General features: G+C 39.9%; 1 protein-coding gene across 3 annotated transcripts in view; it reads right to left on the reverse strand.

The window, feature by feature from the left end:
• LOC132896514 (uncharacterized) overlaps window positions 1-19186 on the reverse strand; it is a 165323-nt gene that overhangs the window by 9204 nt on the left and 136933 nt on the right. Inside the window, exons 13-17 of one of the 3 annotated variants that reach the window (XM_060937402.1) lie at window positions 17080-17209; window positions 16949-16981; window positions 16425-16522; window positions 13657-13740; window positions 12299-12430 (exon numbers count right to left, since the gene is read on the reverse strand). In XM_060937402.1, the coding sequence (XP_060793385.1) occupies window positions 12326-12430; window positions 13657-13740; window positions 16425-16522; window positions 16949-16981; window positions 17080-17209 (450 nt within the window). In that variant the 3' untranslated portion in view covers window positions 12299-12325. Of the gene's footprint in view, window positions 1-6391; window positions 12431-13176; window positions 13741-16424; window positions 16523-16948; window positions 16982-17079; window positions 17210-19186 lie in introns of those variants that run through there. The other 2 variants (XM_060937401.1, XM_060937400.1) reach the window with 2 other exon arrangements.

The raw sequence follows: 19186 nt of genomic DNA on the forward strand, positions 1-19186 counted from the left end.
CCCATTGAATCATTTACTTTGACTCACTTGAAGTGAATCATACCATAGAATCAGTCTCATTCAGTGAATCATTTAGTGAATCGTTCAATGAATCGTTTAGTGAATCATTTGGTGAATCATTCAATGAATCGTTTAGTGAATCATTTGGTGAATCATACAATGAATCGTTTAGTGAATCATTTGGTGAATCGTTCAATGAATCATACCATTAATCCTGGTGCTTAATAATAAGTTACCAAACAGCTAAATTATGGTACATTTCAAATTATTACGATCACTTACCATATTACATAACATACGCACCCTTTTTGAATTCTTTGAGAAAATTGGGGACTTCAGATATTGTTCACACAAATAAACAGTTTGTTTAATAAATGAATTTATTATACAAAGATAAAAAGATAAATCAATATATACAAGCCGTGAGGTGTGTGTGTGTGTGTGTGAGAGAGAGTGAGTGTGAAGGACTTGACCATGTGTTTAGCCTCGTGTTGCTAACTACACGTGGTGGAGGCCTAGCTTGTTGGTAGCTAAACAAAAGAATGTTATCTAAACAGAACAAAGGATTAGCTCTGTGTTTAGCCTTGTGTTGCTAGTGTGAGTTTGCTAAAGGCCCTATGGCCTAGCTAAAGTGTGTTTGTTAAGCCTGGTGAGGCCTACTGAGCACGTGTTGCTAAAGACAAGGGTATTAGCCGTAGCTAACTAAAAGCTAGCTTGTGGATTTCTAGCTGAGGTGTGGTTTATCAGGCCTGATGAGCACATGGTAGGCCTTGATTAGCTTTGTGTTGCTAAACAGACAAAAGGGAAGCTGTAGCTAACCCACTAGCTCATAACCATACTGAATCCACTGAAATCTTGAGATCAAGATGTATAATAATGAAATTATTATAATGTTAGTAAGAATAAGAGAGAAGCATGCGCAGCCTATCGATTAAACAATTGAGAGAACATAGAACCAAAATAAATCAACACGCTGCGTGTTCAACAGTGTAACAGATAAACCTGGGTTTAAATTCACACTATTTCAAATAAAAGCAAATTCCTAAGACTATCCTAATTATGCCCAAATGCCAAAATCTTACTTAATCCTGCCTTTAGCAAGATATGAAGAACTATTCGCCGGTGTAGTCTCGGGCCTCGCCGTGGGAGCACGTGAGCCGCTCGTGATGGAGGCGGAGAAACTTTCGGGTCCAGCAGAGCACTTGGGTGGTTCCCGTGGAAAGCAGAGGGTTCTTGGTCCGAACCTCAGCGTTCGTGAGGAAAAGTCTCTGATCAGAATAAGATGCACAGCGCTTTGAGTTAAAAAGGATTCAATCGCTTCTTAACTTTTAACTGCCTGGGCTGCAGTCGTGACGTCACTTCTAATGCAAGTAAACCGGTTGTAACTCAGGTTGAGTTTAAAGATCGCGCGACTCTAGAGTTTACCTTTGCCAAGGGTAAGGAGATCGCGCTGAGTGATGGATCTTGCAAGAAAGAAGACGTCTTTTTGGGGTGGAGAGCGCGCCTCTTTATACATCCAGATCCATCGGGAGCTAGACGTGAGAGACGAAGATGGAAGCGTTGTCCCATTGTTTTATGTTTCCTTGAATGATGACGTAGATGATCCCGCCCACGCGTGACGTAGGTCACACGGAAGTGGACTGGGAATTGTAGTTCTGACACAAGATGGCGGCATGATACCTACAGAACTATACAGCAGAGACTGAAAACTTTACATTTAAGAGAGTTAACGTGAGTGAACTCGACGAAGCCTTTGAAGATACTGTAGATACTCATGCTAAGCGCATTGAACGAGACTTCTACTGCTGCTTGTGGGAGAACTGCGTTGATTCTTCGAATTGCTTGGAGATTCCAGACTTCATACCCACGGGGTATTATCGACTGTCATCGCTACAGAGACTGCAAACATCGTTGGTGAGGTGAACTACCCACTACGCGAGCGATTTGGATTAAGGTACAAAGTTTAATTCCTTTTGGCTCATATGTGAGTGAAGCAGCCATTTTGTTTTGGGCTATGCCGAACCCGAGCATTGCTCCAGGCCTGCTACGTTTAGTTTGACACTGAGTTAGGTTGCCGGCTGGGACTGGGGTGTGTGCGCGCGCGCGGGCCCACAGGTTTATTTTTGCATTCAAATTACTGTAAGGTTGTGTGCTATTGGTTAAATTTGAATGGCTTTCATGTAGCTTGTGGGGCTTATTAGTGATAATTGCAAAGGTGAATTTTGAGTTAATCTGTAAACTAAATTGAGATTATTTCATTTTAATTTGAAAGGTATTCAAGGAATACACTTTGTGTTTTGTATTTACAACATTGAGAATTCATACTTTTTGGTTAATTTAAAAACATTTTTAACATTTTTATTTAATATTTAAGACATGGTCTTCTGAGTGTTAAGGTATTTAAAAAGGGTTTGTAAATAAGCTTTCATTTCATATAGTATAAAAGAGTGAAGAGACAGATTAAAAAAAAAAAAAAAAAAAAGAGTTTATTAGACATGTTGTACACACATTAGAGGGGAAGACACAAACTATTAGTAAAGTTGTTTTGGGTTACTAAAAGAGCCCAGGAGCGCCCCGTTAGTACCAGGTAAAGGCCAAGGGGTGCTACACAGTGCCATGGCATACAGTTGTCGTTGACTGCTAACATCTAAAAGTTAGCTAAAGTTACCTGGCCAAAACGGGAGCAACCCGCTGCACATACAAAAAAAGTTGAGGCATCCTGTCCTCGTCGCCAAAACGTGTCGTGTATCTACCTAAAATCAATGCAAATACTCCAATGGTTCTTTAGTATTCCTCTTTTCTTTATTTTGCTAACCAAGTTAACATTGCTATATTAGCTTAGATGAACAAATGTGCTGCATTCTCCAGCTCACCTCTAGGTCTGCGCGCGGGCTCCCTCGCGCTCTTACATATATAGCAATAACAGAGCCAATCCAGTGTAAGGTTCAGAGGTCAACATAAAATAAAAAAAAACAAACAGAATACATCTTTTTTTTATCGTGTGTGTATCTATACACTACACTCCAGCAACAAACCCGGAAAAAAAACCAAAAAACAAAAAATACCTCTTGCACTCAGATGCAACATTCTCTGCTTTATCCTGAATCTGAATGTTCTGGAATAAAGTCTGAGATAAAGTGTTGAGACCAGGATCAAGTTTGCTCTGTAAGTGGTGGTTTTAGGAGTAGTGTGCATTTGAGGACATGTTTGGGTTTTGATGAGTGATGGCCAAATGAGGCTCTGAAATGTGTATCGAGAATAAGGGAGCATGGTAGATGAAGCCCCACTTCGAGGCGTGTATCGTACACAGAAAAGCACATGACTGATGACAAACGTGGCATTGGTTGTGATTCGCTAAAAGGTTCATTACTTGAAGTCTCATTCAACAGAGTTCACTAAGGAGGTTGCCTACACAGTGTCTTTATATGCAGTAATGATATTTAGCTAAATCAAATTGGGAAGAGTCAGTCTTTCAATCTCAGGGTCTCAGGCTGAAGGAGGGATGACGGACTTTTTGTTTGGGATAATAAAATAAAAAAAAAACATTCACAGGACATGGACAGGATGGCAGGGAGGGAGATGGATGATGACAGTAATGCAATGGAATTTAATGGGGAAGAAGGGAGGAGGGAGCGAATGGGAAGAGGTGGTGAGAGGGAAGAAGGCGATTAATCATAAAAGAAAAGAAAATTATTAATACCAAAAGGTAATTTGGAAAGCAAGGATAGAGAAGTTGAGAAGGACCTGAAGGGAGAATTGTATAATGCAATAGTAAGATTTGAGGGAGAATGGGAAGTTAAATTTAATTCGATTAAGTTAACAAAAATCATTCAAGAGCAAGTTTGAGAAGTGAAGCATGCGAGAGTTTTAGGAGATGAAAACTTGCTAATAGGATGTATAACTGAAGGGCAGGTGGAGAAGGTAAAGATGATAACTAGTGTTGGTAAAGTCAAGGTATCCAGGGTTTCAAGAGTGGGAGAGCAGAGGTCCAGTGATGGTAAAGGTGTGATTTCTATCATTCCCCTCAGTGTTAATATGACAAAACTATTGGAGAACCTGAGGGAGGGGAATAGTTTGGTGAATAAGGTGAAAAGAATGACAAGTAGAGCAGAGAAAAAGGAGACTGAAACTGTCCTGATAGAGTTTGAGGTAAAGGTGATTCCAAAGGAGGTATACTTTGGATTTCTGAGGTGTAAAATAAGAGAATACATTCCAAAACCTATGAGGTGCTTTGATTGCCATGAGTTTGGACATGTGGCCAAAGCACGTAAAGGAAAGAACATACACTCAGTGTGGTGGGGAACATGAATATGGAAAATGTGGAGAAGGAGTAAAACCAAGGTGTTGCAACTATGGAGGAAATCACAGCATAGCTTATTGGGGATGTGAAGTGTTGAAAAAGAGATGGAGGTGCAACAGATAAGAGTGATGGAAAAAATCTCATATGCTGAGGCAGTTAAGCTGGCTAGACAGGAAAAACAGAAAAAGGGGGAATGTAACAAAGAACAAGTGGCAACAAAAACAGCAAGATAAGTTGAATGCATGGATAGAAAAAAAATAAATTGATGACTGTGGCAGCAAGGGTGTTGTTGAGCATTGGCTGTGAATGGCAAGGAGTTGGGTTGAACCTGCAGGTAATGTGATGAGTTACACCTGTGTCTAATTACTGGCTGTCTATTAATGTGTCTGTGTGTATTGCAGATAGCCAGTAATGAGAGAGAGTGTGTGTGCTGTGTCACCCAATATGTGTGTGGTATACCTACATAGCAATGAGAAAGTCACTGAAAAGAGAAAAATAAAATAAAGTGCACCTTGAATTGTCAAATCTGTCTCCAGTTCCTCATTGTCCCACCTCAAGGAATTGTGACACTGGTGCCGACACCCAGGAATTGAGGAACAAATACTGCCGTGGAGTCCAAACCAGTCAGGGAGCTTCTCCAGACCCTCATCGTCAACCTCCAATGCCAGCACCAAGAGCAGCTCGCAGTGTCAATCGAGCAGGGGCAGCACTTCCAGGCACTGTGTGAAGCCCAGGTGAAGGACTAGCAGGTGGTTCAGAGCTTGGTCCAGTCAGTGGGTGCTCCAACAGCTGCTCCTGTGGCCAGCATTCCTGTTCAGCTGATCAAGATGGGGCCGCAAGATGACCCAGAAGCCTTTCTCAAGCTGGTTGAGCACGTTGCGGAGGTGAGCTCATGGCCAACCTCACAGTGAGTGGTTCGCCTATTGCCACTTCTGTCGGGGGAAGCACAGTTCATGGCTCGACAGCTCCCGGCCACCAGCATGCGACCATACATGGTAATCTGAATTGTAGACAGTGATCCATCAGCTTCCAGTTCATGGCAGGGCTGTGCCATGGTGGTTCCCAGGTTGTTGCTGACCATCCAAACCAATTTCCTTTCAGCTGAGGGTGACAGTTTGGGTTTTCTTGAAGCAAAGCTTGGCAAAGTGACTACACCTCCCAGTAACTTACATACAATTGTTTGAACTAATCTCGGGATCTGCAGTTGTTGAGAAATGGCTCTAAGAGACATTCCTGAGTTGTGTACATCTGCGATCCTCTTTCTCAGATCTGCACTGAGCTCCTTGGACTTTCCCATTTTACCGTGTGTTGGTCAATCCAATGAGTGCTGCAAACAAACCGTTTTTATGAAGGCACAGAGAAGCTACCAGCTGTAGTCAATCATGATCACTAACAGGAAGTTAAGAGACCTCAGCCTTGGCAAGATAAGAGACATTTTGGAAGTTTCAGCACCTCTGAATTAATAATCTGAGTGAGCGTATGTAAATTTTTGACCCTGTATGTATAATTTTGACCTTGTGTTGATTTCAGAAAACCCAAAGAAAGTTAAAACTTGTGCACCAAATTCTTTTTTATATTAAAGATGTATGCTGTACAATCATTCTGCCACAGAAAAAGAACAGTTCAAAGAAATTACTTAAAGCCCAAATATTGCCATGACATTCATATCCAAGATGACATTCATGTCACTGTATGTAAACTTCTGACCACAGCTGTGAGCGTATATATGTTTTTGATCCTGTATGTATAATTCTAACCTTGTGTTAATTTCAGAAAACCCTAAATAAATTAAAACTTGTCAACCAAATTCTTGTCTTTTCATTCTCTCCCAGAAAAGAACCATTCAAAGAAATTGTTGAAAGCCAAATATTGCCATGATCCTCACGTCCATTATGAGTGTATATAAACTTCTGACCTCAACATATATATATATATATATATATATATATATATATATATATATATATATATATATATAAATCACAATGATTCTATACACCATATCTATTCATCTTTTTCATTTCCTCCTAAAGGCATATAGACTTATGCTATCAACTGCAAAATCCCTCATGTAAGAGCTGCACGGTCAATCACTCACCAACTCACACAGATTATTAGACCTAGCACTCATACACAAATATGAATGGTTATTTATGGCTTCACAAAGACGGATCAAATGTAAAATGGCTCCTCGCCAGAGACTGACAGATTCTCTTAAAGAGGACAGCTTTGCCGACTGACAGGAAATTATCGGCAGTGTATCCCGTATCATAAAATGAAACAACTCACTACTTGAGAACATTTCTGCAGCGATGTATTGGGAATAAGCACAATGAGCCATTGCAGAAAATGCTTCAAACTTTTATTCGAATTAAAAATCTATTATCCACATAAACTCCCAAGGCCTGTTCTGACTCTCATACCTATAAATCTTTATTAGTTTTACTATATAGTTACTGAATAATTCATTTTGATTACTAAATAATATGCTCTAAAATGAACAACTTAATAATAGGATGGGATTTTAATTCATTGAAACGTGTTTAAATACAATACCGTATGTATGGCCACATGCCTAGTTTTACCTCTTATACTTACTGTGGTATGTCTGTACACTCTGAATAGAAAAGTATTTCAATTAACCTTCAGGAAAATCTGAAAAGCCTTAAGGCTTGATTTTACTCTGTACTTGTCACACATTCTTCTATGACAAAAGAATTAGAGAATACCACATTGCTTCAACTGTTGTTTTTCTATAAAAGCAATTCGCTTAGAAGTACAAAGCAATAAATAGCCAAAAAAAAGAAAGACATAAAAATACATGTTTCAGCATCTTGCGTTTGACAAAACAGAAAAAGGAATTAGTTGTTTTAACTAAGAGTCGGCTCTCTAAGCAATAGGTGATTGAGTAGTATACATGGAAGAAAAGAGTTTAAGAGGCAGTGACTGAAAGGCAGCATCAGTGCAAATGCTCAAAGCTCCCATGAACGACAGGTGGGATGGTTCAAGCAGCAGGAAATAACATCTCTCATCTGTAATCCTCTCAGACAAATGGTGTGGGGCGCTTGATGAAAAGCTGGCCATGTGTGGTAGATCTGAACCCAGACTTGGAGATCAGAGGACATTCAGGATGTGGATGAAAGGTTAGTCCTGTTAATCTAGGGACAAAGTTGTTTCATACATAAACACTAAAGGATTGCAACACTATTCGTTTTTACTGATTAAATTTGACTCGTCATATTTTTCACAGTATAATAAAAATCTGATTCAGGATATTGTTATTTAGGACTTAAATTCTGATCAACGACAGCTGGAAAGTGTCAAATTTCAATTTACAATGTATTTTAATTAACAGCCATACAGAGTCAACCTCAATGCTTTTGTTACCATGAACAATCTCCTTCTTCCTCCTTGTCCAGCACTATTGCCAGGTCGGAGTCCATGTGGATGCTACTGATCTACGTCATATTAATTGGAGCATAGTTTTATGCCAGATGCCCTTCCTGCCACAAACTTCCCATTTCTGGGCTTGGGAAACAACCATTCACACACACATTCACACCTATGGCCAATTTAAAGTAGCCAATTAGCCTACCTGCATGTCTTTGGACTATGAGGGAAACCAGAGCACATAGGCTACATCCACACGACAACGGCAACGAGATGTTATTTAAAAAAATATTGCGTCCAAATGGGCAACGATCAGTAAAATATCAGGTCCATATGGCAACGCAACGCTTGCTGAAAACGATGCAATACACATGCCACACCTCTAGGGGCGCTGTAAGATGGTCCCTTCGGAGACACCAGAACAATAGAAGAAGTAAGGACGCATGCGCATAAACTATTATGCGCAATACTTCATATTAGCCACAAAGTCAGGAAAATCTGTTCGTAAAATTACGTTATAATGACCAAATACAATGAAAAGTATTTTTCCAGTCTCACCTGTGAAAGGTAATCCCATGTGATCTCGTTTGGACGGTAAACCTGTTGGTACAGTTAAATGCAGCACATGAATGAGGCATCTTTATTCTCCGCTTTGACCTATCCAATATGGCGGCGAGGATGACGTATGATTCTACGCGGAAGGCGGCGTCTTTAATGGTCCGGAATAAATTGAATGCTACACGTTGATGGATTAATTTGTTGTTCTACGCCCTTTTTGAGGAATGTATTGTAGGACTTAAACCAACATCTGAAGAGGTGAGATCGCTCCTTTTTTTCCCTATTTTTGCTGGTGGGATTGACTCTGCCCTAAGGGCTATTTTCTCTCTCTCTCACTCACTTTGCACCATTACACAATAAATATTCACAGTGAAAATATTTTGTAAGCGCGTTTCATGAACCAAGTTATAGGATTTGTTGACAACTCGCATCGAGTTCGTTACACTTCTACCCGGCGTGAAGCACTGACAGTCATGTGGTTGTGACGTCATCGTAAACAAATCCGTTCTACTCATCCAGACGACTTCGCAACGGCAACGTTGCCAGATCTTTCCACTCTGGAACCCGTTCTCAAAAGATTGCGTTTTGGGGCACCCGAAACGCCGGTGCCGTGTGGACGCCAGGCCTAAACGATAAACAATTGTATCGGATTCACCTGAATCCGTTGCCGTGTGGACAGGGCCATAGAGGAAATCCACGCAGACACGGGGAGAACATGCAAACTCCACACAGAAAGGCCCCCGGTCAGCCACTGGGCTTGAACCTTGAACCTTCTTGCTGTGAGGCAACAGTGCTAACCACTACACCACCATACCGCCCACCTTTTGTTACCAGGAACAATGAATGTGCAAAATAAATAAATCTGTAAATCATATTACCCTGTTTAAGGATGTACCAAATGTATCCGAAAATAGTGACCTCACATGAAAATGCTTGATTCTGGAACTGAGAGCGTGCAGCATGTAAGCTCATGTCCTCCATATACATCAATAACCAGCTTTTCTTGGACAGAGCTTGTTTGTTCCAAATCTTGCTTTAGTAGCATCCATAAATGTGTCTGGATTGCCATCCATGCTCTAACCAAGTTGAGCATGATTGGATAGTGGTGTCCAACCCGTAGCAGCAAATGAACAGAATTCATCATGGCACAGTAGGAGGTAAGGGTCAAATTTTATTGAGCTTTCTGTCTGTTACCATCCTCATAGTTGAGGAAGCCATTCTGCAAATTTCTCAACTAGCTTCCATGAGTTTTCTTGGGAGATTATAACACACCAGAGGGCCCAAACCCTCATCTGGTGGCTGGGTATACACACACACAAACACACACACCAATGGGCAATTTAGAGTAGCCACTTGAACTAATCGGCATGTCTTTGGACTGTGGGGGAAACCAGAGCACCCAGAGGAAACCCGCGCAGACATGGGAAGAACATGCAAACTCCACACAGAAAGGCCCAGTCAGTCATTGGGCTTTAACCCAGAACCGTCTTGCTGTGACGTGAGCATGCTAACCACTACACCACCATGCCACCCTTGTTTAGCTTTACAGGACAACAAATTGCTTTAGTGCATGAGGAATTCCTTCAGGAGCCAGTAAGGGTTGGATTTTTTAAAAGAAATACCTTTGCACTTCATGCAAAGTTATATGAAAATGATAACATTGTATTAAAGCAAAAGAAACCTAAAGCATGGTCTTACACAATGTTCAGTTGAGTGTACATAGGCTTCATCTAGTCTGAAATATTTTCACACTACCAAGGTATATTTAGCTGCTTTTCTTTGCTGTCTGCCTCACTGTTTTTTCCACCGCCCTGACAACACGACTAGTGAATGCAAGAGAACTAAGCAGACAAATGTACTTTTTAGTCTGAAAATATCTTTCCAACCCTTAAAGGTAGACTGCCCTTCAGGTTTTTCAAGTGTAGGTCATAAAAAGAATTTTCCCTGACACTCAATTATTTTTGTTTAGTGGACTGAAAGCTACTGAATTTGAATCACAGACTTCCAATTTTATTATTATTTTTTAATAGAACAGTTAATGAATGTAGAGCCATGTGGCCCTAAATTCTCAGCTTTTTTTTCCTGCTTCACAATGACCCAATTCAAGATACTACATCATGCATCACGTGGTGGGGTTTCCCTGTTCGCGCAAGGCATTGTGGGATACAAATTTGAAACAGGAGAGAAAAATGGAGGACGTGAGTGTGCGAACGAAACGTGAAAGACCGACTACAGTAACAGAAAGCGAGAAGAAAAGATGTTATGTTGCAAAGGAAAGGAAAGGAAAGGAAACGCAGGACCAAACTAATAAATATCAGCGGTCAGCGAGCACCTCGGTGTGATCAGCTGTTCGTTTAGAGACAGAATTATGGAACTGTCAGTGCACGGTCAAGGTAAACCTGTAGATGGCAGTAATGCAACACTGTGGATGCCAGCTGCCATAAAACCCAAAAGAAGAAGGTAAACCTGCGGATGTACACATGGACTTTATGTCTGCTTGACCGCGAAATGAGCAATTTCATGTATATTATTTGCTTTAATCCCCTCAAATTAAATAACTTCCCAGCCACAGAATGGCCTGATATTTTGTGAGATATTACAGAAATAAACATGTATCACAATGACCAAATTTCAAAGGGAACTAAATTTCACCGATTTTATGAAACCAAAAAGCCGTCTAGCTTTAAGAGCCTAAAAACTTGTGAACATAACACAAACTTGCACTGACTGATGAAAAAAAACATATGGGTCTAAACATACATTTCCAGTTGAAAGCCAAGTGTCTTATGTATTGATGTTTAAATCCATTTGTATACGAATTGTGTACACACAAAATGTACATGAATCAAATAAGTGCTTGTCTGTGTTATGTGTCCTGCTTTTCTGAGGTGTCTATGGACAAAACAAGTCATGTTAACCTTTTCTCCATATCCCATATCTCTTTTCTCCCAGTCTGGGTTCAGACACACAATAGTTACATTGCCTGAAATGCCAATGCTTATTGGATCATTTCAAGTTTCACTTTTTGCCATGTTATTGTGACATCTACGGTGTAGAAAGAAGGGGTTTTTGTCTGGCAGACAGAGATGATGATTTGAGTATTATAAAACTCCTCCAGGGCCCGCAGACATCCCAGAGACATATGCAATAAAAACATTATATCAATTTAATCAGCTCAGTTTTATGGTTTCACTGTACTGTCTAAAATCAAACTTTCTGGGTTTCCTTTCCCACTTTGAATTACCAAACCCATCTTTTTTATTATCTCTGACCTGATCCCATATATGCTGCAATGCTTATGTTTTCAATGGCAATCAATTTAGTTGAAATACTGCAGTGTGGCACATGTGAGCAATGAGCTGCCTAGACTTCCATTATTTCAAAATACTTAGCTTTTTAAAATCAAGGACACATCTGTCTGCCTCTTGATGTCTGCTTAAAATGTAAGACACACAGAGCCCTGTGCTCCCTCATGTCACTGAGAAAAATCAATCTAAAGCATGGCTTATCTGCAAAGCTAATTTAAATGAAGGGTAGGAACAAAAGCAGTCCAGTGAAGTCTTCATGTTGGGCTGTCTGGAGAAACGTGTGTATGGGGTTCAGCTGGCTCTGGTGGCTGTTGCCCTCCCTCCTCCTTGGGCAGCTGTGTGCCCGCTGGTAGCTTGGCAGCCCCTGTTTGTCATCTTCAGCCCAGTAACTTCCATTGAAAGAGCTCTCCTGAAAAGTAACAGCCGATCTATATCGGCTTCCAACCGAGCAGTTTCTCCTGAGCTAGCAGTGCATCCAGCAGTGCTCTTTGTTATAGACTGGAGTGAGAGAGCTGCTTTCAGCTTTCAGTAAATCTGCCCAAGACTTTTAATCAAAGTAAACACCGGGCCGGTGATAGATCCGGCAAATCCTTCACTAAACCCTTGGATTATGCTGCTTACCGAAAACCTTGCTCTTCAGTTTAGACTGACATTCAAATGGTCTTTGGATTGTCACGCCTTCTCTGATATGCTTGAGAGGCCAGGTCAGACTTCTTAGTCATACACAAACGCACACACTCACCCACACACACGCACACGTGCACAAGTCTCAACATGTGAACTCTGCATAGATCCTTTTGAATTCATTGATAAACTGGCAAACCCAGCCAAACACTTCTTGAGACTGCTGATCCAAGGGCTCTCCAAATTTCACCTGAGGAGGAAACAGGACAAATGTAGACCAAATAAAAATGTGACCAATTTACATTACAATTAAACAACGATGTCATTACGTGCTTTCAATCAAAATCATATCTCAAGTTGGTACTTCATTTGGGTACAAAGGAACACAGCAAGGCATTTCCTGGCTTCATCTCAAGCCAAGGGTTTAGTTCTGTATAATGATAAAACAATAAGACATATGAACACTCAGGAGAACATGGGCACGGCAGTCTGTCACTGATAATACAGGAGTCAATGCACTACACTCTTATCATTCCATCTGTCTCTTTCACTCCCTGCTTACTCCCTAATCATGCTCATCCACCCCTAAGTTTTCTGTCTTATCCTTTCTTGTTCTCCAATTCTGCCTCTTTCTTACTCTCACTGGTCGACCTGAGTCACTTCCCCTTTATTGGTGATGGGGGACCAAACTTTGGACTGTAATTGTGGAACTAAAGCAATTCTCTTCCCCAGCTACGGACTTACCACTCACCACTGTCTCACTCTCACAAGCCCAAATTCTCACAGAAGACCAATAACACTTTTAGAGATGATGGATAGTCTTGGGGAAAATTGGGACAGTTGGGGAAAATGTACATTACAGACTCAGGGAAAAAAAAGACTCCCTTTGTCTTTCTGGGAGTACACAGTGCACAAAGCATAGTGCAGCAATGAAGATCTGATCAGCACTATTCTGCAGGTTACATTTTAGTACTGCTATGATAAGGAATGTTCGCTTAAACCATGCAATAGGTATATCAGTTTGATCTTATTAGCAAACTTAGAAGCAAACCTGTAGCAGCTATGGCACTGATTTGGCATTTTAAACTGATCATTGGTATCAATCATAAATATATTTAAATCATAAGCTTAATTAAAAAATGAGAAGGAAAAAAAACCCACAGTGAATCCCTAATAAAACAATGGACAGTCCTGTTGGTTTATGTAAATTATGAGAAGTCATCAACTCCAAATAGTGTGTCTCAGGACATACATCACAGCAGTGCTTAGCTGGTGATACTAAATCGGGGGGAGCATAGTAACCTTGAGGGATCGGCTGTCTGAATTACACCCTTCCCTTTTTCTCCAGGTTCGCCTTGTCGAGATAAGCAGAGAAACAATTGAGAAGGCTGATCTCAACAAAGCAGCAAGCTTCTGGTCCATCTGTCTCCCTGGGCAACACAACACAAGATATTGGAATAATAACTCAGGGATTACCAATATGTCAGTGTAGAGTTTCCTCATCTCAGTACACCTCTTCGTCAGCTGGCTGAGATCAGCCTCATACTTCTCGATGGCCATCTATAGTCAGAGATGAAAGAAGAACGGGAGTTAGAGGAATGCTTTTCTCATCCACTGAATGCCATCGACCTCTAAGACCGTTATTACTGCTACTTGTTTCCCTGTATCTGGCATCACAAGAACCGTTTAGAGGGAGTGGATGAATTTTGGTGATGGTGAAACTTCTTTTGGGGAACAATATGAAGGGGATCACCACAAGGGCAAAGTTCTGCTTTTTTGCACCTGTTGCATGAGACATCTAGTTCAGTTGAAAGGTTATTTATTGGGTTTATTTAAATCAAAGGCAAGTATGAGGAAAACTCCAGAATGGACATTTTACTGTATTTACTAACTATTGAGAGGTTGCATTGTAATACTATAATAATAATATCCAATATATAACAGTTTGCATTAGTTCCTCAGAATAAAATGGTACAGAGGCAAAAGCAACACATTACAGGTCAACAGGGAATTTAAACATATAGCTAGCTAGCTAGCTAGCTAGCTAGCTAGCTAGATAGATAGATAGATAGATAGATAGATAGATAGATAGATAGATAGATAGATAGATAGATAGATAGATGTGTAAATACTTTATTAGAGCCATTGTAGGTTAAAAAAAAAGCAGAGCTGGGGGAGGGGGGTAATATTCCGAAAACAAAACTCAGAATTTCTGTGAGTAAAGTCAAACATTTACAAAGAAAAAAAAAATCAGAACTTATCTGGAGATTATGAAGTCACAAATTTGTGAGATATTCTGAGATTAAAAAGTCAGAAATTCCAAGATTAAGAAGTCACAGATTTATGAGAAACCTCTCATGCTTCCCTGCATTCTGGGAAATGTAATTGAAAATCTCTTTGTTCTTTATTCTTTATTATTATTATACATACATGACACTTTTTCATTCTATTCCCTTCTAGTGGGTTTCATTCATTTGGTTTGATGGCATGCAACATTGTTAGCATATTGCTTATCCTACATGTATTACACCACTCTACCCAGTGGAGAATTAGTGTGCAATATTGTTATGATATTGCACGTTGTCAAGACAACACAAGGTCACACGTCAGAGCATGAATATCCAATAAGAAACTTTTTTGCTATGCATGCGCACAACCATTTCTGTGTTCGCCAGGAAAGAAAAAGATGCGTTGAATACCTAAAAGGCCACCAAAACTTCATTATTTTTCATGCATATTTACAAGAGAAAAACATACCAACGGACATCGAGAAACTGGAAAAGAGACACGTCGGAGACGTAAAACTTCTGCTCTAGCGAGCAACTGTGACAATTTGTAAACAAACATGGCCACCAGGTTTGCTTCGTTAAAAATGGGAGATTTTGAGAGAATTTTGGCTGCCAAGTAGCTCCATTGTGTATAGCTGTTGATGTTGATTTTAAAAGTAACTAAGTAAATTACATTGAGAAATGAATACTTATGTCTGAGTGAAAAACACTGTGGCGAGTGTGCGTGGAAGAAGAGTCTGGAGACAAGTCTTAGTTTCTCGGTCATTAGCCTGTGCTACTTGCTCTCAATAGCACTGGCTTGACCATTTTATTAGCATTCCCTAACACTACTGATGAACACTACACTGGCTGGAAGGTGACTGCACTGCCACGCTGACAGCACCAAGCTAGCATTGGCCTTCAAGTATGCTGATATGGAGAGAGTGTATAATAATAATAATATTGATTGGCTTTTTCTTCATGGTATATCAGATATATTCCATTCAGCTAGCATGATATTGAACTTGTCTTTGACTCTTTCAATATCATGCTAGCTGAATGGAATATATCTGATACACCATGAAGAAAAAGCCAATATTATTTAAATATTGCATGACCGAGGATTGCCGTGGCATCTGTAGTCTGATTGTTGATCCAACCTTGCAGAGTGAAGCAATCTGGTTCCTTGACAAAAACACTATTTTTCCAAGTTTCATTTCTCATAAATTTGTGACTTTTTATTCTTGGAATTTCCAAGTTTTTTCCTTGTAAATTAATGATTTTATAATCTCAGAGAATATCCAATTTCTTTCTCATAAATTTCCAACTTTAATCTCAGAAATTCTGAGGTGTTTTTTTTTCTTGGGATATAACCCCTTCGTCAGGTTAATTTTTTTTAAACCCACAATGGCCGAAGACCCTGTTGTAAAATACTGTATGTGTAACTGTGCACACTGAAAAACAAAAACTCTAGTCTATGAATGATGTTAGAATTAAGATGTTTATTAATTTGAAGAGAAAGACCTATGCAAAAGTTTGTTACACTACTACAAACATGACACTGCAAACAGTACATACTACAATGCACTGTTTTTATGGCATTTTTCATTTTCAAGTACAACAATTATCAACATTTTTGAGAAATTCCACAGTAATAAGTTTCTAAATAAGGATACAAGAAACAAATTTTTGGGAAGGGGGGAAAAAACCTTGATTTTGAGAATACAAGTTTAAAACAACTACTTCGTTAAATTTGCTGAAATTTGCTAAGTGTCAGATAACATGGTGGCTATGAGCAGATATAAACAGGGAAATAATCATATTATGGCTGAGTTTGATATTTTTGTCACTATGACTGAAGTGTAGATGTCTGAAATCTGGAAAAATGATTCACTTGAACAAAATCCAAGCCAAAACCATTTTTACTTGTAATGTCTTTCCTTCACAGTTTATTATAAAGTGACAAAGCAAAATTACCTTTAAGTCTTTCGAGAATTTGGAGTGCTGGGTGCCTAAGTTCTTCCACTTGTACGTTTTCCTGTACTGAATGACCTTCTGTAGCTCATTCTTCACAACTAGAAGGTGAGACAAGGTACGGATCATCCATCTTCCATGTTCGCTCAGGCAGAACTTTCTTTTAAATGGCCTCCTTCTGAAGGCCCACACTGACACAATGGAGATCTTACACCGATGTCAAGTCTTTGAGCTTATAAAGCAAGCCATCTGAGCCCATCACCACAGAGGAAGTTACTATTGCTCTTGGTTATACCTGACAGCAGTGCATCAATCATCAGCGATTCCAATAATTCTGTGCCTTTAGCCTTTTACTCAATGACATTCAAATAAACAGCAACAGGTTTATAACCAGTACAGGTAAACCTTTATGCAAAATATGGTACATTTTTACAAATTGATTGGTTTCTACTATCTGCAACACACTATCTGCTAATATCCTATAACCAAAAACATTAATGGCTTTCTTTAAATAGTGTAATACTTACCATCCACCTCAGCTGTTAGGCCTTTAATTGATGCTAATGAAAAAGCACAAACACACAATCAAAAAAGGATTCAAAGTAGTCCAAAAGCCACCATCCAATTTTCCATTTTGATGCAATTTTGATTAGCCTACCCCCTGGGACGGTCTCAAATTCTGTCAACTCCTGGAAAAACGTGGCCAAACGGGGCTCATGCAACATGATCTGCTCCACAAGGGCATGCATCAAGGTGAACTTCTTCTCATTCCCACGCAATTGTGAGAGCTATTGGGAGACGAGAGGAAGAAAAGGCCATGAGTGATGAGAAATACTTTCATGTACCTGCACCTTCACTTAAGAAACCACAAACCAATGGCACAAGTATGACACACACCCACAAAATCATCATCTTTATCCTCCTATCAGAACAAATGGCACAGGATTCAAGCATGCATATAGATAAAATGTCTTCATTTGTGCATGAATAGCCTGAGGCCAAAGACAGAAAATGACCTGAAAATTCTACACCCACATGCTACTGACACAGTGCAAGACTACAGCATGTTATTTCCACACATAGTAGTGTCACAGTGCAACTAAAATTGGAACCTTTCTCTGTCCTTGGAGTGAATCACAATTCCTTTTTTTTTAAAGCCAGGGAATTTATGTTACACAAAGATCACCAATACTACCCTCACTTACCTGTTACTGTATTAGGCTACTGTTACTGCTGGCTAATACACAGCAAAGGCCATATTACAGAAGGCCTTGGGCTTCGATGGGCCTGCGTTGTGACAAGTCAAAGTAAGGTGTCATATGGGTGTGTTGCTGTAGGTGTTGATGCTGCAACCAATTTTAGTCCAATCAATCAAAAGTTTCAAGTTGATTTTCCCAAGTTCTGATCGAAACATATCCCCTGCAAAAAATGTCCTATATACCGTAAGTTCTATAGAACTCAACTCTATAGGACTTTCTATAGAACTCCGGTTTTCTATAGGATTTCAGCATGGTTCTATAGGAGACCGAATTGTGTCCTATAGAACAAGAAGTTTCTATAGGCTTTTCTCAGCATTCTATAGAACTTCTCAAGTGTGTTCTTTAGGACAGAAAATATCTATTAAAACTCAAGTTCTATAGGAAATCTATATTTGAACATTATTTATTGGCTTGGTGTTTTTGTGTCTACTCAAGAATATTTCCTTTATATGACGGTGGTGGCACCACTGTTGGGTAAACCATACTAAAGTAACTGGAGAGAGCCCAGAGGACCCCAGACCATATACAGCTTGCTGGCATGCAATATGATTTGTCTGTTTGAACTTTAGGTTGTAAGTATGACTAAAATGTCATGACCGTGTCTTGAAATTTCAGTGCCTCAGTCAGTTGGCTTCAACTTAATTCACCTGATCAGAATTATTTGGAGGAGGAAGTAGGAATTATTTTTAAGTACAATATGAATTTATTAACAAACAGGAGCTTACATTTAAGGGGTGTACAAATCATGAAATTATATTATGTTCTTAAATCAAAATAAGCAAAACAACAAAAACACAACTAAAAATTAGTTACAGTTTTAGGTTTATTTTTCTTTGGGAAAATATGGACGTTTATTAAATTTATACATTTCGTACTAGTTGAAACTTCACACCACCTGCAGTAACTGCATTTTAGTGGAAATAAACCACTGCATCTATCGAGTATAAATCCATTAGCAGGATGCACAATGTGTCAGTAAGCCTGCTGAAACTGTCCAAACTACAAACATGGACACCATGGACTACACCTCCCCAAAACTTACAGCGCCCTCTGTCTCTAATGCGAAGTATCATTCTGCTCTCATCAGTTCATGCCAAGCCTTGTTGTTTCTGACTGACTCTCGTTATTCTGACTCTTGCTTCTCTCTTTCCCATTTATGCTCTTTGTCTTTCCCCCTTAACGTTGTTTGCCGATCGCCCGACCCTCGCTTGTTCTACGACTGATCCTCATCTCACGTTTTGGCTCCGTCACTGTTTGCACCTCGTTACTCTTCTTGCGCATACATCCGTAAGTGTCTGCACTGTGACAGGATACTTCGCCTCCATGGATGTAGTGGGAGAGGTGAAGCAAACTGCTCTCAACGCCCAAGGACGTCTATTAGGAGAGCATCAGCAGATGCTAGCTGACCTCAACACAAGAATGGCCCAACTAGCAACTGTGATGTTGCAGGCCCAGTAATGCGTTCTGAGTCATCTCCAAGCCCAGCGCTACAACTTTCGGCTCCGG

Source organism: Neoarius graeffei, chromosome 13 (genome assembly GCF_027579695.1).
Source record: "Neoarius graeffei isolate fNeoGra1 chromosome 13, fNeoGra1.pri, whole genome shotgun sequence".
NCBI classification, from domain to species: Eukaryota; Metazoa; Chordata; class Actinopteri; order Siluriformes; family Ariidae; genus Neoarius; species Neoarius graeffei.